Source organism: Podarcis raffonei, chromosome 12 (genome assembly GCF_027172205.1).
Source record: "Podarcis raffonei isolate rPodRaf1 chromosome 12, rPodRaf1.pri, whole genome shotgun sequence".
NCBI classification, from domain to species: domain Eukaryota; kingdom Metazoa; phylum Chordata; class Lepidosauria; order Squamata; family Lacertidae; genus Podarcis; species Podarcis raffonei.
In genome coordinates this window covers 1399156-1418945 of record NC_070613.1, presented here as the reverse complement: position 1 = coordinate 1418945, position 19790 = coordinate 1399156, and the positions used below count along the sequence as shown (strand labels likewise).

The 19790-nt window shown below is 45.9% G+C and overlaps 2 protein-coding genes across 2 annotated transcripts; one reads left to right on the top strand and one right to left on the bottom strand.

Moving 5' to 3' along the window:
- Nucleotides 1-375: 375 nt before the first annotated feature.
- LOC128424391 (uncharacterized) lies at nucleotides 376-10413 on the top strand. The gene is made up of 2 exons (XM_053410471.1): nucleotides 376-502; nucleotides 5068-10413. The coding sequence occupies exons 1-2, from the start codon at nucleotides 406-408 to the stop codon at nucleotides 8715-8717; spliced, it is 3747 nt and encodes a 1248-aa protein (XP_053266446.1). The 5' UTR covers nucleotides 376-405; the 3' UTR covers nucleotides 8718-10413.
- Nucleotides 10414-15898: 5485 nt separating this feature from the next.
- On the bottom strand, nucleotides 15899-19693 carry LOC128424032 (zinc finger protein 213-like). Its single transcript, XM_053409806.1, has 3 exons — nucleotides 19286-19693; nucleotides 19014-19095; nucleotides 15899-16068 (listed from the first exon to the last, which is right to left on the bottom strand). Exons 1-3 carry the CDS (start codon nucleotides 19691-19693, stop codon nucleotides 15914-15916), a joined length of 645 nt encoding a protein of 214 aa, XP_053265781.1. The 3' UTR covers nucleotides 15899-15913.
- Nucleotides 19694-19790: the final 97 nt, after the last annotated feature.

Genomic DNA, 19790 nt, shown 5'->3' with positions numbered 1-19790 from the left:
GACTAAGTCGCTTCTGGCAAACCAGAGCAGCACATGGAAATGCTGTTTACCTCCCCACCGGAGCGGGACCTATTTATCTACTTGCACTTTGACGTGCTTTCGAACTGCTAGGTTGGCAGGAGCAGGAGCCGAGCAACGGGAGCTCACCCCGTCTCGGGGATTCGAACCGCCAACCATCTGATTCGCAAGCCCTAGGCTCTGTGGTTCAACCCACAGCGCCACCCACTGAAATAAGCATCTTATTTCACTATGCAACATTCCCCCCTCTTTTTTGGTTCCAGCCTTGCTGGCACCCCTCTTGATGGTGTCGCTAGTCCTCCTCGTGCTCCAAAGTCTGCCCTGGCTCCTTCACAGCTCCTGTTTCTGGCAGGGAAGTGAAAGCGGGAGAGCAGCGTGACCTGAGCCATGGCGGGAACAGACAACACCATTGACATCCCGGCCCTGGGCCGCCCGTTCCAGCTGGGAATGCTGTACGACTGCCGCAAAGACTCCCTGATCCCAGGTAAAGCTGACAGAGAGGTGGGGAGCAGTGGCGTAGTGTGGGGGGTGCAGGGGGGCCGGCCGCACCGGGCGCAACATCTGGGGGTTAGGGGACGCAAATCCACAGGTTAGGGGGCGCAAATCCATGGGTTAGGGGGCGCAAATTACTTGCCTTGCCCCGGGTGCTGACAACCCACGCTACGCCACTGGTGGGGAGATCACTTTGGGTGGGACGTCTGGGGCAGAAAATGGTATTTCATGTGGCATATGAAATACGGAGAGACTTCGGGTGCATAAACGCCCCCACCCTCCAAAAAGGATCCTGGGAACTGTTTTCTACCCTCACAGAGCTACAATTTCAACACCCGTAACAAAATGAAGTTCCCAGGACTAGGGGGCTTGATTTAAATGTATCGTACAGTGGTACCTTGGTTCTCAAACTGAATCTGTTCCGGAAGTCTGTTCCAAAACCAAGGCGTTCCAAAACCAATGCGCGCTTTCCCATAGAAAGTAATGCAGAATGGATTAATCCGATCCAGACTTTTAAAAACAACCCCTAAAACAGCAGTTTAGCATGAATTTTAGTATCCAACAAGACTATTGGTCCATAAAATGAAAGCAATAATCAATGTGCTGTACTATAAAATAAATAAGACAGTATTGTAGATGACAACAACAACAACAACAACAACAACAATAATAATAATACATTTTTCTTACCTGCACTGATGACAGTCATTGTTTGAATGGGGGGCTTTTATTCAAAACAAAAATGCAAAATAAATAGCAAAAACAAAAGTGCCAATCTTAATCCATTCCAGAAGTCCGTTTGACTTCTGAAATGTTCGGAAACCAAGACGCAGCTTCTGATTAGTGCAGGCGCCCCAGAAACAATAGCTGACAGCCGCATCGGGCGTTCGGCTTCCGAGAAACGTTTGCAAACTGGAACACTTACTTCTGGATTTTTGGCATTTGGGAACCAAGGCGTTTGAGTACCAAGATACCACTGTATATATGTCTCACTTGCTCAATTATTTGTCCATTTAGGAAGAGGGCATACTATGTCTATCTCCGTTTCTCTTTTCAGATTTAATTCAAAATAATATTTTAGGGTCTTTTGTGCTTTCTCGATAATTTTCTGATTTTCCAACAGTCCTTTGTTCATTCTCCACCTAAACAATGAATTGTCTGTCCCTCTTAACTTCATTAAAATTGAATTATGATCCAAAAGAGTTTTTGGCAAAATCTCTACTTTTACAGACCTTTAATGTGTGGTATTTATTGTTTTATATATCATGTTATAGGACTGATGGAATGGTTTTTTTGATAGTTCTGTCAACAGCTTTGTGACCTGTTCAGTGATCTTAGGAATAAATGAAATATAACAACTGCAACTACAGTTAGACTCATTGAAATGAATGGAGGTCTTAACCATGCCTATTTTGGGCTGAGCGATGTCTGTTTTTCAACATCGTGATGTATCACCAGCTAAACATGTCGATGGTCAAGGGAGTCGTGGGCTCAAAAAGGTCAAAAACCTCTATTTTCATGAGAGCGATATGGGAGGGTATGGTAGTATGTCCCTATTTTCATTGGAAAAATGTTGGAGGGGACACAGATTATTCCAACAAACCAGTGTTAGTGGCAAGATGCATCACTTATGATGATGATCGTTTATTAAATTTGTTAGTCACTTTATGTAGCCCAAGGCAACTCCAAGCAACTTACAACCAACCAAAAGAAGCCCAAACCCAGGGGCGTCTTACCCATAGGGGCTAGTGGCACGGGGCGCCAGGGCGCCAAGTTCTGGAGGGCACCAGTGAAGAGGCGGAGGCTGGACACGGCGCCTCCCGGCATCAGCTCTCTGCTCTCACCATGCCGCGCCGAAGCAGCGCCATGCCCAGAGCCTCCGTCTGCCATGGCCACCGCGGCACAAAGCGGCCAGCTGCTGTGTCCAGCCTCCGCTTCTTCCCCACTGGAGGAGCCACCCTCCAGCCGCTGCCCGCCTCCTCCAGCCCCACCAGCAGTGCTGTCCTCCCTAAAAAACTCTGGGAAACGGGGGGGGAGGGGCGGAGGGAGCTTTGCACCACGGCACCGGATAAAGCTTAAGACAGCCCTGCCCAAACTCCACAAAGATACATGAAAAACAATAGGGAAAGATAGTTTAAACACCCCCCTTTTAAAAGGCCACAGATAGTTTGAGGCCAAAGGCCTGGTTATAAAGATTCTGCCTGGAACTTAAAGATATGTAATGATGGTGCCAGGTGAGACTCCCTGGGGACAGCATCCCAGAAACTGGGAGCCACCACAGAAAAGGCCCCGTTCTTGTGTTGCCACCCTCTGGACCTCTTGTGGAGGGGACACACAAAGAAGGGTCTCAGGTGATGATCTCAGGGTCTGGGTTGATTCATTTGGGAAGAGGCGGCCTTGAGATCCTGGGGTCCACTTGCTTCCTTGTGGGTTAGCTGTGTTTGGTGGCTTCCTGCTGTTGATGCTGCCTTTCCTACCCTTGTTTGGGCACCCAGCTCAACAGGCAGGCAGGTGGCAGCAATGGCAGGCCTTGGGGTCTCAAATTTCAGCGGCACCCTGTGCGACACCAGAATTTGGCGGCCCCTCTCTTGTGCTCCATTCTAACTGGCCATGCTCCCCTAAATTTGCCTCTGGTGGCAGAAGGGGCACCTCAGTGGGCCTCAGCCTTTGCCTCGCTCGAGGGGCGCAAGAGGTTGGGCCTGCTGCTGGTCCAGGCTCCATCTGAGGTGCCTTTCCCTGCAAAGTCCTCCCATCAATTGGTGGCCTCACCAGTTGCCAGGATTCTTTGAGGTAAGCCATGTGCTTCGAATGGGCTCTGTGCAAGCTGAGCAGCATTAAGGCTCCCAGAACAACCTGCTCTTCCATTAGGTTTCTAAGGGGCTAAGAGCAGCATAGGGTTCTTCTAGCTTCCTGGGTCCCGCTACACCTGTGGATGCAAACCTCAGGAATCATCTTTTACCTGCAAAAACTTCACAGGGTGGTCACCTTTTGCTCAGGTGTGAACAAAACCTTACAGGGAACCAGGCAGAGGGCCTTCTCCATAGTAACACCCGTTCTGTGGAACACCCTCCCTTCAGGTCAAGGAGAAGACATCTGAAGGCAGCCCTATTTGTTGTTGTTGTTGTTTAGTCGTTCAGTCGTGTCCGACTCTTTGTGACCCCATGGACCAGAGCATGCCAGGCACTCCTGTCTTCCACTGTCTCCCACAGTTTGGTCAGACTCATGTTAGTAGCTTTGAGAACACTGTCCAACCATCTCGTCCTCTGTCGTCCCCTTCTCCTTGTGCCCTCCATCTTTCCCAACATCAGGGTCTTTTCCAGGGAGTCTTCTCTTCTCATGAGGTGGCCAAAGTATTGGAGCCTCAGCTTCAGGATCTGTCCTTCCAGCGAGCACTCAGGGCTGATTTCCTTCAGAATGGATACGTTTGATCTTCTTGCAGTCCATGGGACTCTCAAGAGTCTCCTCCAGCACCATAATTCAAAAGCATCAATTCTTCGGCGATCAGCCTTCTTTATGGGCCCCTCAGCCCTATTTAGATGAGCCCCTCAGCCCTATTTAGGGAAGTTTTTAATGTTTGATGTTTTATCGTGTTTTTAATATTCTGTTGGGAGCCACCCAGAGTGGCTGGGGAAACCCAGGCAGATGGGTGGGGGTATAAATAAATTATTATTTATTATCATCATCATCATGATCAGAAGCATATGCTAGAGAGAAAGCAGCTCCTCGCTGCCCTCCATGTGTGGTTTGTATAGTTTTTTTCATCATATATTGCTCACTTCCTAAACAGAAGAGAACCATCACTAAAAGGGCTTTAGATATTTTCAAGGGCTTGGGAAAATTTTCTGCTCAGGCTTTGGTAAACCTCTGATTTTAAAGTTCTCAGACAGCAGTGGTGCTTATCAAAAAGGTATTCTTGGTTGAAATAGAAGATCAGAACGGGGAACAGGAGAGAGGTTCCCTATGCTCAGCTAGGAAGAGAAACAAACCATCTTCTGAGAGCGTTGAAGGTGGCAAATCAAGGCTCATCCATTTCGCTTGACCTGTATTCTGTGCACAGATCCCAGGGTCCGAGAGCTTTTCATGTTCTTTGGCAGCTGTGACTTGCAAAAGCCCATCTCAGCCACTAACTGAAGTTCAGTTCAGCACAATCTCTCTTTGGATTATCCATATATCTAATAAGATCTGATTCAGTGGCTAAGATCAGGTTTTTGCAATCACAGCAATGGAGCATCGAGAAAAGTTCTCGGATCCTGGTGGAATTAATTGACACAGGATACAATCAAAATAAAGGTCAAGGGAAAGTGTGGGCGAGACCCTGACTCATCTCTGGTCAAACAGCTTTTTGGAAACCTTTACAAAGCTGCACAAAACTGCTCAACCGGGGATGATAATGGGAGAAAAGAAATGTGTGCCCCATCCTGGGCAACGATGGCTCTATGGGGCCACTTTTAACACAATTATTTCCCTATGCAGACTTAAGCGTTTTGGATAGAGGGGCTCGATATTTATCTGAACATTACTAAAACTTTATGTGGTTGTTTCTCTGTTTGATTCCAGGAATTACCCTTTGGGACCAAGACTCCCTTCAGAAGGACCTGGATATCAAACCCCAGCCCAAGACAGAATCTGAGATCGTTGCTTCCGACTCCATTGATGATAAGGCCTCCGCCCTCAATGTCTCAGCATCGCTCAAGGCCAGCTTTTTGGGTGGAATGGTTAAAGTGGAAGGGTCAGCCAAGTACCTTCAAGACACCAAGCAGTCCAAGCAACAGGCCAGAGTCACTTTGCAGTACAAAGCTACCACCAAGTATTCACAGCTGACCATGAGCCATTTGGGAATCCAAAATGTCTCTTATCCAGCAGTTTTCGACCATGGCACTGCAACCCATGTTGTCACTGCCATCTTGTATGGAGCCCAGGCTTTCTTTGTGTTCGACCGAAATGTCTCTTCTTCCGAGTCCGTGCAAGACATACAAGGAAGCCTCAAAGTTATGATACAGAAGATGGTCACTATTGAAGGCGAGGCAGCCCTCCACATGAACGACCAGGAAAGAAACCATGCAAGTCAGTTCAACTGCAAGTTCTATGGAGATTTTTCTCTGGAGAGCAATCCAGTGACTTTTCAAGACGCCATGAAGGTCTACACTGCTCTGCCCAAAATGCTGGGTACCAATGGGGACAAGGCTGTGCCTGTCAGAGTTTGGCTGTACCCACTGACCAAGCTGGATTCCAAAGCAGCTAAGATGGTGCGTGAGATCAGCTTAGCACTCATCTATGATGCCCAAACCGTCATGGAGCAACTGAGCGAAATCGATATGAGATGCAATGATCTGGCTGCTAATCCCATTGCTAGCATCTTCCCAGAAATAAAGTTGAAAATCAAGAGATTCCAGGATTTCTGCAAGCAACACAGGCAGACTTTCCAGCAAGATCTGGCAGGAATCTTGCCTTTGATCCGGGGAGGGGGGAAAGAGGAAAGAGTTCTGGTAGACATCTTAACATCCATAAATCAATCACCCTTCAATGGCCAAAGACTCAATGAATTTTTGGACACCAAGGAACGAGAGATAAATATGGTCAAGTCTTACCTTGATATCCTGAGTGGGATAGAAACCATCTCCTCCCAGAATAAACTGGAAGAGGTAGTGCTTAACCACCAGAATGAATTTGTTGTCTCATTTACATTCACCTCTTTGCATGATAAGGAACCATTTTTAACCAGCTTACAACACTTTCTTCAGAAACGATCAGCAGATCCTACAGGAGTCCAGAATGCACCTGAGGAGTGGAATGCTTGGTTTGAGCAAAAAGACAGACAGAGAAAAGCTCGGAAAGCTGCCAAGTCCATTGTTGATTTTGCCCAAGTCAATGAATCCAATGGGAAGACCCGGTTCCTTGTGGCTTCTGTCCCAGATCAGGACAACCCAGGAGCTACCATTTATCTCTATGAAGATGGGGAGATGGTCAACAGCAACTTTGAGCTGCCCTCAAAACCTCTCCCTCCCCTGGTTGGCCGAACTGGACATGACCATGTGCAGCTGACATTTCAACCCGCAGAGTATGGGAGGACTTCAATCTCCAACTATCAGGTAGAATACAAGACTGCAGGAGAAGGAAACTGGCAGATTGTGAATACTGAGGACAGTCAGGAGACATTCCAAGTGAGAGGGTTGAGCGCAAACACAGAATACCAGTTTCGATACACTGCTAGGAGCAAACCAGGACTTAGTGAGACTAGTGATTTGAGTAGATCTGTAAAGACACTTCCTACCAGCCCTCCTGGGAAACCAAGAGAGAGAACTGTAGAGTCTTCCAAAATCGGTCTTGCCTGGGAGAGCCCAAAGGTCATTGGAGCTGATATAAAGGAGTACAAAGTGGAGTACAGGGGGCTGGTGGGCGATAAGGACAGATGGAATGAAAAAAGAACAGGGGCAAGAACAGAGTCCTGCCAGCTGGATGGGCTGAAGCCTCACAGAACCTACAGACTCAGAGTCTCCGCTGTATGTTTTGATGGGGCTGAGAGTGAGCCCAGTGAAGAGACTGAGATTTCCACAGCAATGGAAGAAGAAGAAGACGGGGCAAATATACTAGCTCGAAAATACCTCCAGGAAAGCACCCTGGTGGAAGATGGGCAACCATCCGTGTATGTACTTCCCCTGGAGGCCACCTCAGATCGATCGGCCCCCGTCCAAACGTATCAGCTAGGAAAAGAGAACATGCAGGTCCCCAACAAAGTAATCGTGATGATGGGGGCAACAGGGTCAGGGAAAACCACTCTCGTCAATGCCATGATCAATCATATCCTGGGTGTGCAATGGGAAGATGATTTCCGATTCAAACTCACTCAGGCTGGAAGCCAGTCCTCAGAAGTGACCGCCTACGTAGTGCACCACCAAAAGGGTTTTGAAGTCCCTTATTCTCTCACTTTCATTGACACGCCAGGATTTGGAGACATGGGAGATAGGAAGCAGTACAAACAGATAACAAAGCAGATCCGGGAGTTTTTCTCCACCCCAGGAGGAACGGATCATGTCGATGTCATCTGTATTGTACTTCAGGCCTCCAGTGCTGCCTTAACTCGTGCCCAGAAATACGTCTTTGACTCTGTGCTCTCCATTTTTGGGAAAGATATAAGGAACAACATCCAGATCCTGATCACCTTTGCAGATGGACATTCTCTTCCTGTTTTGGAAGCCATGAAGAAGGAGGATGTGCCATGCATTAAAGATTCCAGTGGTAGCCCAGTTCACTTCAAATTCAACAATTCAGCTCTCTTTGCCAACAATTCTGAAGAGAATGAAGGGAATCTAAATCCTAACAACAAGTTCTGGAAAATGAGCACTGCAAGCATGAAGACATTTTTTGACACGTTAAGCTTACTAGACAGTGAAAGTTTAACTCTGACGAAGGAAGTGCTCAGGGAACGGAAGGAGCTAGAAGCCATCACAGAAGGGTTGCAGCCCCAAATCAGAGCTGCCCTTGGAAAGCTGGAAGAGTTGAGGAAGACGAGACAAGCTCTGGATGAGCACAAGTATGAGATGGCAGCCAACATAAACTTTGAGTTTGAAGTAGAAAAATCTGTGCCAGGGAAGGAAGACATCTCTGCCGCTGGAAGATTCACAACCAACTGCATGAACTGTCACTACACCTGCCATTATCCTTGCCCGATCCGGAGAGATGAGGGCAAGCGCTGTTGTGTAGCTATCAATGCAAACACAGGAAAATGCAATGTCTGTCCCGGCCGCTGCGTGTGGAACATGCACTTCAATCAGAAATACCTGTTTGAATATAAAGTAACAAAAGAGATTAAGTCCTATGATGAGTTGAAGCGAAAGTATGAAGACGCCTCTGGAGAGGCGATGACCCCAGAGAAGGTGCTTGGAAATCTCAACCAGGAATACAAAGAGGCTAAGCAAGCCTTAGAAGACCTCATCCAGAAATCATCTCAAAGCCTCCAGCGCTTGCATCAAATTGGGCTGAAGCCCAACCCGCTCTCCACCCAAGAATACATTGACCTGCTCATCATTTCAGAAGAGCAGGATCTGAAGCCTGGATACCAGGAAAGAATCCAGCTGTTAAAGGAAGTGAGGGAATCTGTTGTAAACAATGAGTGCCCTCTGCTAGTGGATCAAGATCTGTACGACCCAAGTGAACAAGAAAAGTCCTCCTCCCTGCGGGCCAGATTTAGGAAGTTTTTTTGCTTCTGATGCCCATCTGCACCCGGGCATCTGACAGCTGTTATCAAGTGTTTTAAATAAGGGAGTATTTTCTAAATTGGCGCACACACCCTCTGATTGCTTTTGGCTATCAGTAGTGATTTCAAGTTATAGGGCTGTTAATTAGACCAGAGTTGGGATATGAGGGGGCTGGTGGGGCTGGCAGATTATTCACACTGCCTCTTGTCCGGCTGCTTCTCCCCCACCACTCAGGAAAACCGCAGCAGTAATGTTTGCTGCTTTAGCTAAATTTGCACTATTTCCTCACCTGGCTTTGAGGTCTGTCACCTGGCAGGTGACCAGGGGCATTTAGGTAGGTACCTAAAATGCTTTGCGCTTGGACTATTGACACAACTTTGTATACAAGTTCCATATGCTGATTTATATGTAGAGGTGAAAATTTGGGTCTGTAAGCAAATTGAGATGACAGTTGGCTGGGGAACACCCTGGTGATGTGCTTTCCGTCATGCCCAAGCACCCTATTAACCAAAATTAGAATAAAATAAAATAAGGGGAGTTACTCCCAAACTACACCCTTACTTTTGACTACCCAGCATGTCATCTCCCTCCGTCTTACATTTTCCTAGAACAAAACTCTTAGAAGGTATTCCTTTTGATGCTTCCATTCCAATCAGTCCCAACTGGCGATGGTAACTGGGTTATAGGGTTGTGTGGTTTTCTCAGGGGGGGGGAGAACCTCTCAAGGAGGGCCTCATATACTGCAGAAGGGTCCTTTGTACCCACCTTAGCATAAGATGGTGGTTGGAAGTCATTCTCTGTATGTGCCTTCGATTTTTTGATTTATTTTTTTTCTCTTTGAAACTTCAGCTGATCCATAACATTCCAGCCTATTGACTGGAGCTACTTAGCTGGGATATATGCGACCCCTTTGCCGCAACTGCTGCACTGGCTCCTCATTCATTTCCAAGCCCAATTCTAAGTGAAGGTTATAAGTTCAGAAGCCTTAAAGGGCTTACGAACTGGGGAGGCTCCCCTCTGCGTTCCGCCAGAATCAGAGGCAAGATTGCAACCCCCAGAAAGGCTGCTCCAGCCCATTCTCTGCTACTCACCTGCAAGATGACGCTCACCTTTGCTCTTCACTTCTAGGCACAGGCCTGGGCTCTCCAGGTCCATGTCTAAACTCTTTTTATTTGTTTTGCTCCGCTACTTTCCCCATGAAAACCCGCTCTTTGCTGCTGAATCGAAACAAACAGCTGCCCACGGAAAGCCTGAATTGCCGTTTGCTCCAATTCAATAGTGAAAATCAGGTTTCCCCGGGGGAACCTGTGGGGGGGCGGGGGGAGTGCTTGGAAATGAACCAGGAAAGCGTGGGCCTGTGCCTAGAAATTGCAGGTCAAAATGTGCATAATCCCCAAGACTTCTTGTGCCCTAGCTGTGTATTTCACCTGCCATATTTGATCTATCCTGAGACAGGGTTTTATTGCTATATTCTGCTGTTTTCACTCGCTTTATTCTTTCTGATCATTTTCTTATCAATAGCCATGCTGAAAAAAAGAGATATAAACTTATTTAAATAAATAAGAATGCAACAAATACTGTAGTATCATCTTAGCCCTTGATATAACTGCACTTGCAGAAATGCTATCCTGCTACTGCTTGCGCCAGTAGTACCTTCAAAGGAAGCCCTGGATATCTCAGCTTTGCTTTCTCCGTTTACACTAATGAAACATCCTTCAAATAAAAGTTGATCTGTTCTTTAAAAGCGGTCTCTGAGGTGTCTTTGGGTGGCGGGGGGTATGGCGGAGACATACGAACTTATGACACTTCCTAGCACAAAGCAAAACCTTTGCTCCATCTTTCCCTCTATTCTCTAATCTGTCCAGCAGCATCAGAACATGAGATGAGCCTGCTGGATCAGGCCAGGACCGTTCTCACAGTGGCCAAGCACGTCCATTTCAGGAAACCAGCAAGCAGGATTCGAGCACAAGAGCCCTCTCTCCTCCTGTGGCTTCCAGCACCCCAGGGTAGGGCTGGGGGAGGAATCCACATAATTCACCTTCAGAAGTGTGTAGAGTTCCCAAAGCAAGGAAGGATTGGACTCTGATTAATAAAATACGCACGAGGCTTGAACAGCAAGACTCTGGGAGGAGGTGCCAATAATAATCCCTCTCCACTCCTCGGCCCAGGTTGTTTTATTCACAAAAGAACTTTTTACACAGTGTTCGTAAGAACCAATCAGATTTCCTTTGAGCATTTCAAAAAAACCCATGTGGGGACAAAGTAAAACTACAAAGAAACTATTTCCTACTTGAGCATGCATACATATCTGAGAGTAAATAAAACAGGACTAGAGGAATGCATTCAGCAAAACCCCAGAGGTCATAAACAGGAGAGGAAGGATGGCAGTATATACCATCTCCTTGTGAACTCTCTTCCTGGCCCTTAAGATCTATCTAAAGATTAACAAACTACATCAAAGTAACTTACTATCTTTATGTACTGAGGATGCCTGGTGAAGCAACTGGCCTGTGTTTCAGAATGCTTATATGTGCCTGTCAGGTGTAGAGAACCCAAATGGCAGAGATGCAGAGGCTTGTGGGATTCGATCAGAACTTATTGTCAATGAATCAAACCCAGTCAACACAGTGCTTTCATCATGGACGCAATGGCTTGCTCCATATTTCATAATTTCTCCTAGCAATCCCACCTGACCCCCACACTGGATATTTGCACCCCTACATAAGTGGACTCACCCGATGCGAACCAGGCTGCAGCAACCCCATCCCAATGGAGTCCTTGGAGAATGATGCTACAACATGATTCAAAAAGTTGGGGGTGCTGCTGGGCTGAAGCTGATCAAAGCAGCGGTGGGTGGGGAAAAGAAAGTTACTTTCTGTTGCCTGATCAGTGAAAATATCCCCCTGAAGATTCTGAAGTTTGCCCCCACCTCCATTTTTTTAAAAGAAATAAATAGAAAGCACCTCTGCGTCTAGGCAGCATCCACAATGTGATGGAGAGTTGGGGTTTTTTCTGGCCCAACATGATTACCGTATATATGTCACGAGCCCCATTTCTTTGCGGAAAGCCATGATAGTAAGAACATGGTGGGTGGGATTAATTTATTTTTATTTAATAAAATGTATATGCTACTTGATGGTAATAAAACATCTCAGCAGTTTACTGGAAATGTTAAAATTATCTATTACAAACAGTTAAAAACAAATCATTTAAATTAAAAAGCTAAATAAAAATCAAAAGCAGTAAAAACATTAACAGTACAAGACTAAAACACATCAACATCTATGTGTCCAGAAATGCTTGCCTGAAAAGCATATTTTGAGCAGGAGCCCAAAAGGGAACAGTGAAGGTCAAGAGGCAGAGAGGAATTTCAGGGAAGAAGTGATCCTATCATGACAAGAACGCCAACTCGCTCTGAGAGCAGGGTTTGCCAGGAGTCTCCGGGGATTTCATGGTCTTCAGAGGATCCTTGGGAGAGACAAGGAGAGCTTGAGGACTTCAGAACCTAGTACACCGCAAGTTCACAGCCGGTCAAGGCCAGTTGTAAAGGTGGTTTCTCCCCAGTCAGAGCCTTTCCCAGAAAAGGAGAGATTTCCTTTCATCAGTGTAAATACATCCCACACTGCAATTGGTTCGGGTTTTCTGATCAGGGGTGTGTGTGGGTGTGGGTGTATGTGTATAGATAGATGATAGATAGATAGATGATAGATAGATAGATAGATAGATAGATAGATAGATAGATAGATGATAGATAGATAGATAGATAGATAGATAGATAGATAGATAGATAGATATAGGAGAAAACAATAATTTCATTTTGATTATTCCATTTACTTTTTGGTTTATGGCCTAGGTAAACTGAAAAGGTCTCTACCTGCCTTTTACAGTCCAGAACTAGCTGCTTTTAAGGACTGCATGTAGTGAATGTCCGTTCCAGAGCACTGAAAAGAATAAATTGTTATGGGCTCTATGGTGGTCACCGTATGCCTGAAAAGATAATCGGCTAGATAGGGCAATTGGGATTAATCTTGAATTGTTTTGCAGACAGATGGAAAAGGGTATTGGGAGACATTTAATGAACAGGAAACGTAGTCAAAGCCTTAATAAAGAAAGACACTGGAAATGGTTAAATGTAAACGGATGCTTTAGCTGAGATTCCTGCATTGCAGGGGGTTGGACTAGATTACTCATAGGTCCCTTCCAACTCTACAACTCTATGAGTTTATGAAATAAACCACAGTCTCTGAAGTGCCTCATTTCCAAAGGAAACAAGAATCTGGGCATGTGCCTAGACCACTGGAATCTCACACTTCTGTGGAGACTGGGGTGGCATGGAACAATATTTTAATGTTACAGTACAGTCACATTCAAGAGGAGCTATGGGGAAGGACTGTAGGTGATAGGTTGGAAGACAGAATACTCATGGACAAAGTTATACATTGGACAGAATCGTTTCCCATTCTTGTGAAGAAGAGCAAGAGCGTGAGAACCAATAATCTGTGGGGCACCAGACTTATGTGGAGAGGGTCACCGCAAGGCCTTGACTCAAGACACAGCCGCCCAGCATGGTTTCAAAAATACCTTTTCCATTGTGACTGCGTCTCAGTTAACATTGGGGAGAAGTAGAACAGTGACAGCTGCTCAAGGAATATACGTGAGACACGGATAGAAAAATTCCAATTCGTCAAGATCTGTTGATATGTCCACATGGCATGGGGAAAAGCGTCAGACACCTGCCACTGGGATGAGTTGTGTTGTTTAGAATCTTGGTTCAATCTAAGCCTTTTTCCATGTGTCGGATGTGTGCAGGTGAGGACTGGGGTTGGCTAAAGAAAATAAACTTTGCTTGCTGTTGCTCCCAACCACCTTTGAGTGCAATAAACACGTAACTTTTTCTTCCTTGTGGATAACAATTATTTGCTCCTTGCATCCCCTCGGAATGTACTTTGAATAATCGGAGGAGGACAGCAGCAAGGGAATCCTCGACTTACCCTTCTCACAGAGGGAAGCCTGAAACTTCTGGCTCTTCTGGGAGCTGTCCTGTGTCTGGTCAGGAGATACCAGGAAGAGCTTCAAGCTGACACCACTGCCAATCCTGGACATGCTGAGGATGGAAGTAGTGCTCAGGAGCACCACAAATTTGTAAACTATGAATTGCTTGTCAACTTTTCCAAAAAAAATTCAGCATTTTGGGCTGCCTCATCAGTGTTGCCAAATTGTTCTTTACCCTCTCCCCAGAGGGGACATTCAAAACCTTTGCCAATGACTTGCACCTCACAGATCTGGGTACATAGAATAAGAAATATTGGGCACGGGGTGTTTTATAAGACAAAGTCCATTTCTTTGCTGGGTTGACAAATGAGAAATACACTAATGCAATCTTTACTCTCATACTAATTATAGTCTTCTAAAATCAAATTTGTACACAGCCATTGATATGGTTTCTCCCCACTATGAATTCTCTGATGTTGACAGAAGTTTGTGCTTATATTAAAGCTCTTCCCACATTCCAAGCACTGATATGGTTCCTCCGATGGGCAGTGAGACTTTCTTTCCGACTGAAGCTCTTTCCACATTCCAAGCACTGATAGGGTTTCTCTCCCGTATGAATTCTTTGATGGGAAGTGAGACTTTCCTTCCGGCTAAAGTACTTTCCACATTCTAAGCACTGATAGGGTTTTTCCCCACTGTGAGATCTTTGATGGGAAGTGAGATGGGCACTCTGACTGAAGCTCTTTCCGCACTCCAAGCACTGATAGGGTTTCTCCCCTGTATGAATTCTTTGATGGGAAATGAGACTTTTCTTCCAGGTGAAGCACTTTCCACATTCTTGGCACTGAAATGTTTTCTCCCCAAGGTGACTACTTTCATGATTATGAAAGTTTGTGCTTGTATTAAAGCTGTTTCCACAGTCGAAGCACTGATATGGTTTCTCCCATGTATGACTTATTTGATGGGAAATGAAACTTTTCTTCCGACTGAAGGTCTTCCCACATTCCAGGCATTGATATGGTTTCATCCCTGTATGAATTCTTTGATGGGAAGTGACATTTTCCTTCCGGCTGAAGCTCTTTCCACATTCCAAGCACTGATATGGTTTCTCACCTGTATGAATTCTAAGATGGGAAGTGAGACTTTCCTTCCGAGTGAAGCTATTTCCACACTCTTGGCATTGATATGGTTTCTCCCCGCTGTGAGTTCTTTGATGGGAAGTAAGATGGGAGTTCCGACTGAAGCTCTTTCCACACTCTTGGCACTGATAGGGTTTCTCCCCTGTATGAATTCTTTGATGGGAAGTGAGACTTTCCTTCCGAGTGAAGCTGCTTCCACATTCCAAGCACTGATAGAGCGTCTTCCCGGTGGGATTTATTTGATGGGAAGTAGAATGGGAGCTCTCACTCAGTTGCTCTCCAGAATCCAAAACTTCATACGGATTCTCCACTGGATGGAGTTCGTCATGGTCTCCCCTGTTCTTAATTTCCAATTCATCACCACCTGCAACGAAGAGATAAACAGATTAGAGCCTCAGGAAGAAATGGAGCCCCCACTACTGAGCAATGCTCATGAACACTTGTGATAGAGGAAGAATCGAAGGGAATCATATGTGAGGTCTTACTACAGGGTTCACTACCTTTGTTTGAAAAGCCTAGCTCTTTTCTGGGATGGGTTTTGTTTGGCCCAATCAAGAAATCCGCTCCGTTTCCAAGGTCAGTCATCCCTTTGCTCAAGCAAAAACAGACAAAAGCAAAAACAAAAAAAACCTGACAGAAGCTTCTTCAACTCCCCTAACAACTCTGAAGCCTAGGCAAATCAGGTATTCCAGTTGGCCAGACACAAGGATTCCCTCTCTCTTCTCCTCTCCCCATGTGCTGTTCTGGGGAGGGATACCCCCAGATGCCCTAAAGCCAACTTCAAGGAGCCCAGGGGGTCACAGGGAGGGGGAGGAGACAGTGGGAAAGCCCCATTGTGCAGCTGATGGAACTGGTTAAGTGAACCCTGGCAACTGTTTTCTATGGCTTCTCAACTTAGAAGCCTATTTTAACATCCAATGAGAAATATATAAGCAAAACTACAGCAATTGAAAAACAATACTTGCAACATTCAGAAGGCTAACGTAAACTGAGGCAGTTGTTCATTATTCTCAGCACATAAACCTTGAATAGCATGTTCAGGGCAGTTTTGACAGAAGCTAAAAGGAGGACAGAGGTTTATTTAGGCCCAAAGGCACCCTGGCTGCCCCACTCCTCAGCTGCTTTCCCCACAATGCTCCTTCTTCCTACCTGGTCTGGTTCCACAGCCACTGTTTCCCCTCCACCACAATGAAAAGATGAATGAGGAGGTCTTGCTGGGATCCTTCTGTCACCTGACAAAGGTATGTGGGAAGACATTAGTGCATGCTTTTCTCAGAGATGAAGCAGTGCATCTCTAACCATAATAGTCATCATGGGGGACTTCAACTTCCCTGATATCTGCTGGAACTCAAACTCTGCCACGGGTGTAAGGTCTGACAAATTCCTCCATTGCCTCACTGAAAATTTCATTTCTCAGAAGGTGGAAGAACCAACAAGGGGATCATCTATCTTGGACCTGGTCCTCACTAATAGCGAGGAACCGATTGATGAAGTGGAAGTGCTCGGAAACTCAAGAGGAAGTGATCCTGTTCTCCTGGGTTCCAGGATACAGAGGCAAGGGAAAATGAGCATAGTCGGACACGCACTCTGGACTTTAAGAAGGCCAATTTCAGAAAGCTGAAGGAGCTACTGGGTGTGATCCCAAGGTCAGAAATACTCAAAGAGAAGGGGGTCCAAGCTGGATGAAAGTTTTAAAAGGAGAAATATTGAAGACCCAAATGCAGATAATACCAACAAGAAGGAAAAGTGGGAGGCACGGTGTGGCTGCATAAGGAGCTTAGATGAGCTGAGAGTTAAGAAGGGCATGTATAAGAAATGGAAGAAAGGGGAAATCACAAAGGAGAAGCATACACAAGTAGCCAACAGTTGCAGGGAAAAGTCAGGCTGGCTAAAGCTCAGAATGAGCTCAGGCTTGCAAGAAAGGATAAAAAATAATAATAAAAGGTTTCTTCGACTAGGTCTGGAGTAAAAGGAAGAACAAGCAAGTGATAGGTCCTCTTGTGTGGGGAAGATGGAGAAATGCTATTGGGTGACAAAGAAGAGGCGGAACTGCTCAACACCTTCTTTGCCTCTGTCTTCACCCAAAAGGAAAGCGATGCCCAACCTGGTCATAACAGAATAAATGATGTAAGGAGGGAGCTGCAGCCCAGATAGGAAAAGGGGTCGTAAGGGAACACCTAGCTACTTTAAATTAATTCAGATCTCAAGGGCTTGATGAGCTGAACCCAAGGATGCTAAAGGAGCTTGCAGATGTAATCTCAGAGCCTTTGTCTATTATCTATGAGAACAGGTCCCTATAGAAGGGAGGTGGGCAAATGTTGTCCACATCTTCAAAAAGGGGGGAAAGGAAGCCCCAGGTAATTACTGACCGGTGAGCTTGCCATTGGTAACAGGGAAGGTCCAGAACAGATAATTCAACCGTCGGTCTGTGAGCATTTAGAAAAGGATGCTGTGATTACTAAGACCCAGCATGGGTTTCTCCAAAATAAGTCATGCCAGACCAATGTGATTTCTTTTTTATGGAATTACAAACTTGGTGGATCAGGGAAATGCTGTGGACATAGTGTATCTTGATTTCAGAAAGGCTTTTGACAAAGTCCCCCATGATATTCTCGCAAGTAATCTGGTGAAATGTGGGTTGAACGAGGTAACTGTTAGGTGGATTTGTAGCTGGTTGACTGACTGAACCCAAAGAGGACTCATTAATGGTTCCTCGTCATCCTGGGGGAAAGTGACAAGTGGGGTGCCACAGGGTTTTGTCCTGGGCAAGTTGTTGCTTAATGTCTTTATAAATGACTTGGATGAAGGAATTGAGGGGATGTTAATCAAATTTGCAGATTACACCAAAGTGGGAGGGGTAGCTAATGCCGCAGGAGACAGAATCAGAATTCAAAATGATTGGAGAACTGGGCACAACTAACTAACAAAATGAATTTCAATAGGGACAAATGTAAGGTTCTGCACCTAGGCAGGAAGAACCAGATGCACAAATATAGGATGGGGGACACCTGGCTTACTAGCAGTACATGTGGAAAGGATCTAGGGGGTCTTGGTGGACCACAAGCTGAACATGAGTCAACAGTGTGATGCAGCAGCAAAAAAAGCTAATGCTATTCTAGGCTGCATCAACAGATGTCTAGTGTCCAGATCAAGGGAGGTCATGGTCCATCTCTATTCTGCCTTGGTCAGACCACACCTGGAATACTTTGTCCAGTTCTGGGCACCACGATTTAAGAAGGATGTTGACAAACTGGAAGGTGTGCAGAGGAGGGAGACCAAGATGGTCAGGGGTCTGGAGACCAAGCCTGATGAGGAACGGTTGAAGGAGCTGGGTATGTTGAGCCTGGAAAAGAGGAGACTGAGAAGAGATTTGAGAGCCATCTTCAAATATCTTAAGGGCTGTCACATGGAGGGAGTGTGATTGTTTTCTCCTGCTGTGGAGGGTAGGACTCAAACCCATGGCTTCAAGTTGCAAGAAAGGAGGTTCCGACTAAACATTTGGAAAAACTTTCTCACAGTAAGAGCCGTTCAGCAGTGGAACAGACTCCCTTGGGAGGTGGCGGACTCTCCTTCCTTGGAAGTTTTTAAGCAGAGGTTGGGTGGCCATCTGTCATGGATGCTTTAGCATTAGGTAGGTAGCCGTGTTGGTCTGACACAGTTGAAATATATTTTTTAAAAAAATAAAAAATTGTCCAGAAGCACCTTAGAGGCCAACTAAGTTTGTTCTTGGTATAAGCTTTTGTGTGCATGCACACTTCTTCAGATACGGTATCTGAAGAAGTGTGGTATCTGAAGAAGTGTGCATGCACACAAAAGCTCATACCAATAACTTATTTGGTCTCTAAGGTGCTACTATATATACACACACACACACACATATTTCGGATGCTTTGGAAGAGATTCCTGCATTGCAGGGGTTTGGACCAGATGATACTTGGGGTACCTTCCAACCCTACAACTCGATGGTTCTATGAAATAGGCCTTAGAAAATGTCTCCCCTGCTGAATGCAGTTTGAAGTTTGTACCTATTTCATATTTTAATTGTGGGGGGAAATGTCTCCCTTCCTGAGGACTCTTGTCCCCAAGTGTCTTCCCCAAAAAGTTTAAAAGAACCCATGGGTTAATTTTAAAATCCACAAAATGAGACCAAACGTAGAAAAAACTCCTTCCTCCTTACCCAGTGTCAACTCTCTGGTGTTCAGCTGAGTCTTCTCTGCCCCAGAGGAATCCGGGCCCATTTCTGCAAACAGATCCTTTTCCTGAAAGAGCAACAAGGATTCAAAGCAGAGAATGAGGAGAAAGATTAGGAAAGTAATGGCAGAGGGAAAAACTTTAGGGGTATCTGATATCATTCTTTGGATACTTTCAAAGAAAAGGTGGGAGCCATTAGGAGAGAATTTTGGGGTATTCAGACCCCCTTGGTAGTATCCGGAGGCAAGTCTCTCTCACCTGCTGCTCTGCCTGCTTCCTCTCCTCTGCCTGACTCAGGAGGAATCCTTCGGCCAGGGCCACTGCCTGGGAACTGGTCTCTGCTCCACATTCCCTCACCCAGCTCTCCATCTGTGGTGGAAGAACAGCCAGGAACTGCTCCAAGACCACCAGGTCCAGCATCTCAGCTTTCGTGTGCCTTTCTGGCTTCAGCCACTGACAGTCAAGGTGGTAGAGTCGGTTGCAAAGCTCTCGGGGTCCTTCAGTCTCCTGGTGGCACAACTGCCTGAACTGCTGGCTCTGCACATCTGAGCAGAGAGTGTCCTCCTCACTCAGGATCTTCTGCACAGAGTTTTCCCAGAATCTGCTCCCAATTTTGAAGGCACTGAGTTTTCCTGCTTCAGTTCCAGATGAATCTTGCTCATCCATCTGTGCTCTCAGGAAGCCTTCAAGAGCCTCCAAGTTCTGACTGTGCTAATTAGAGTTGCTGCCAAACCCTACAAAGCAAATGCATTGTTTTTGTTAC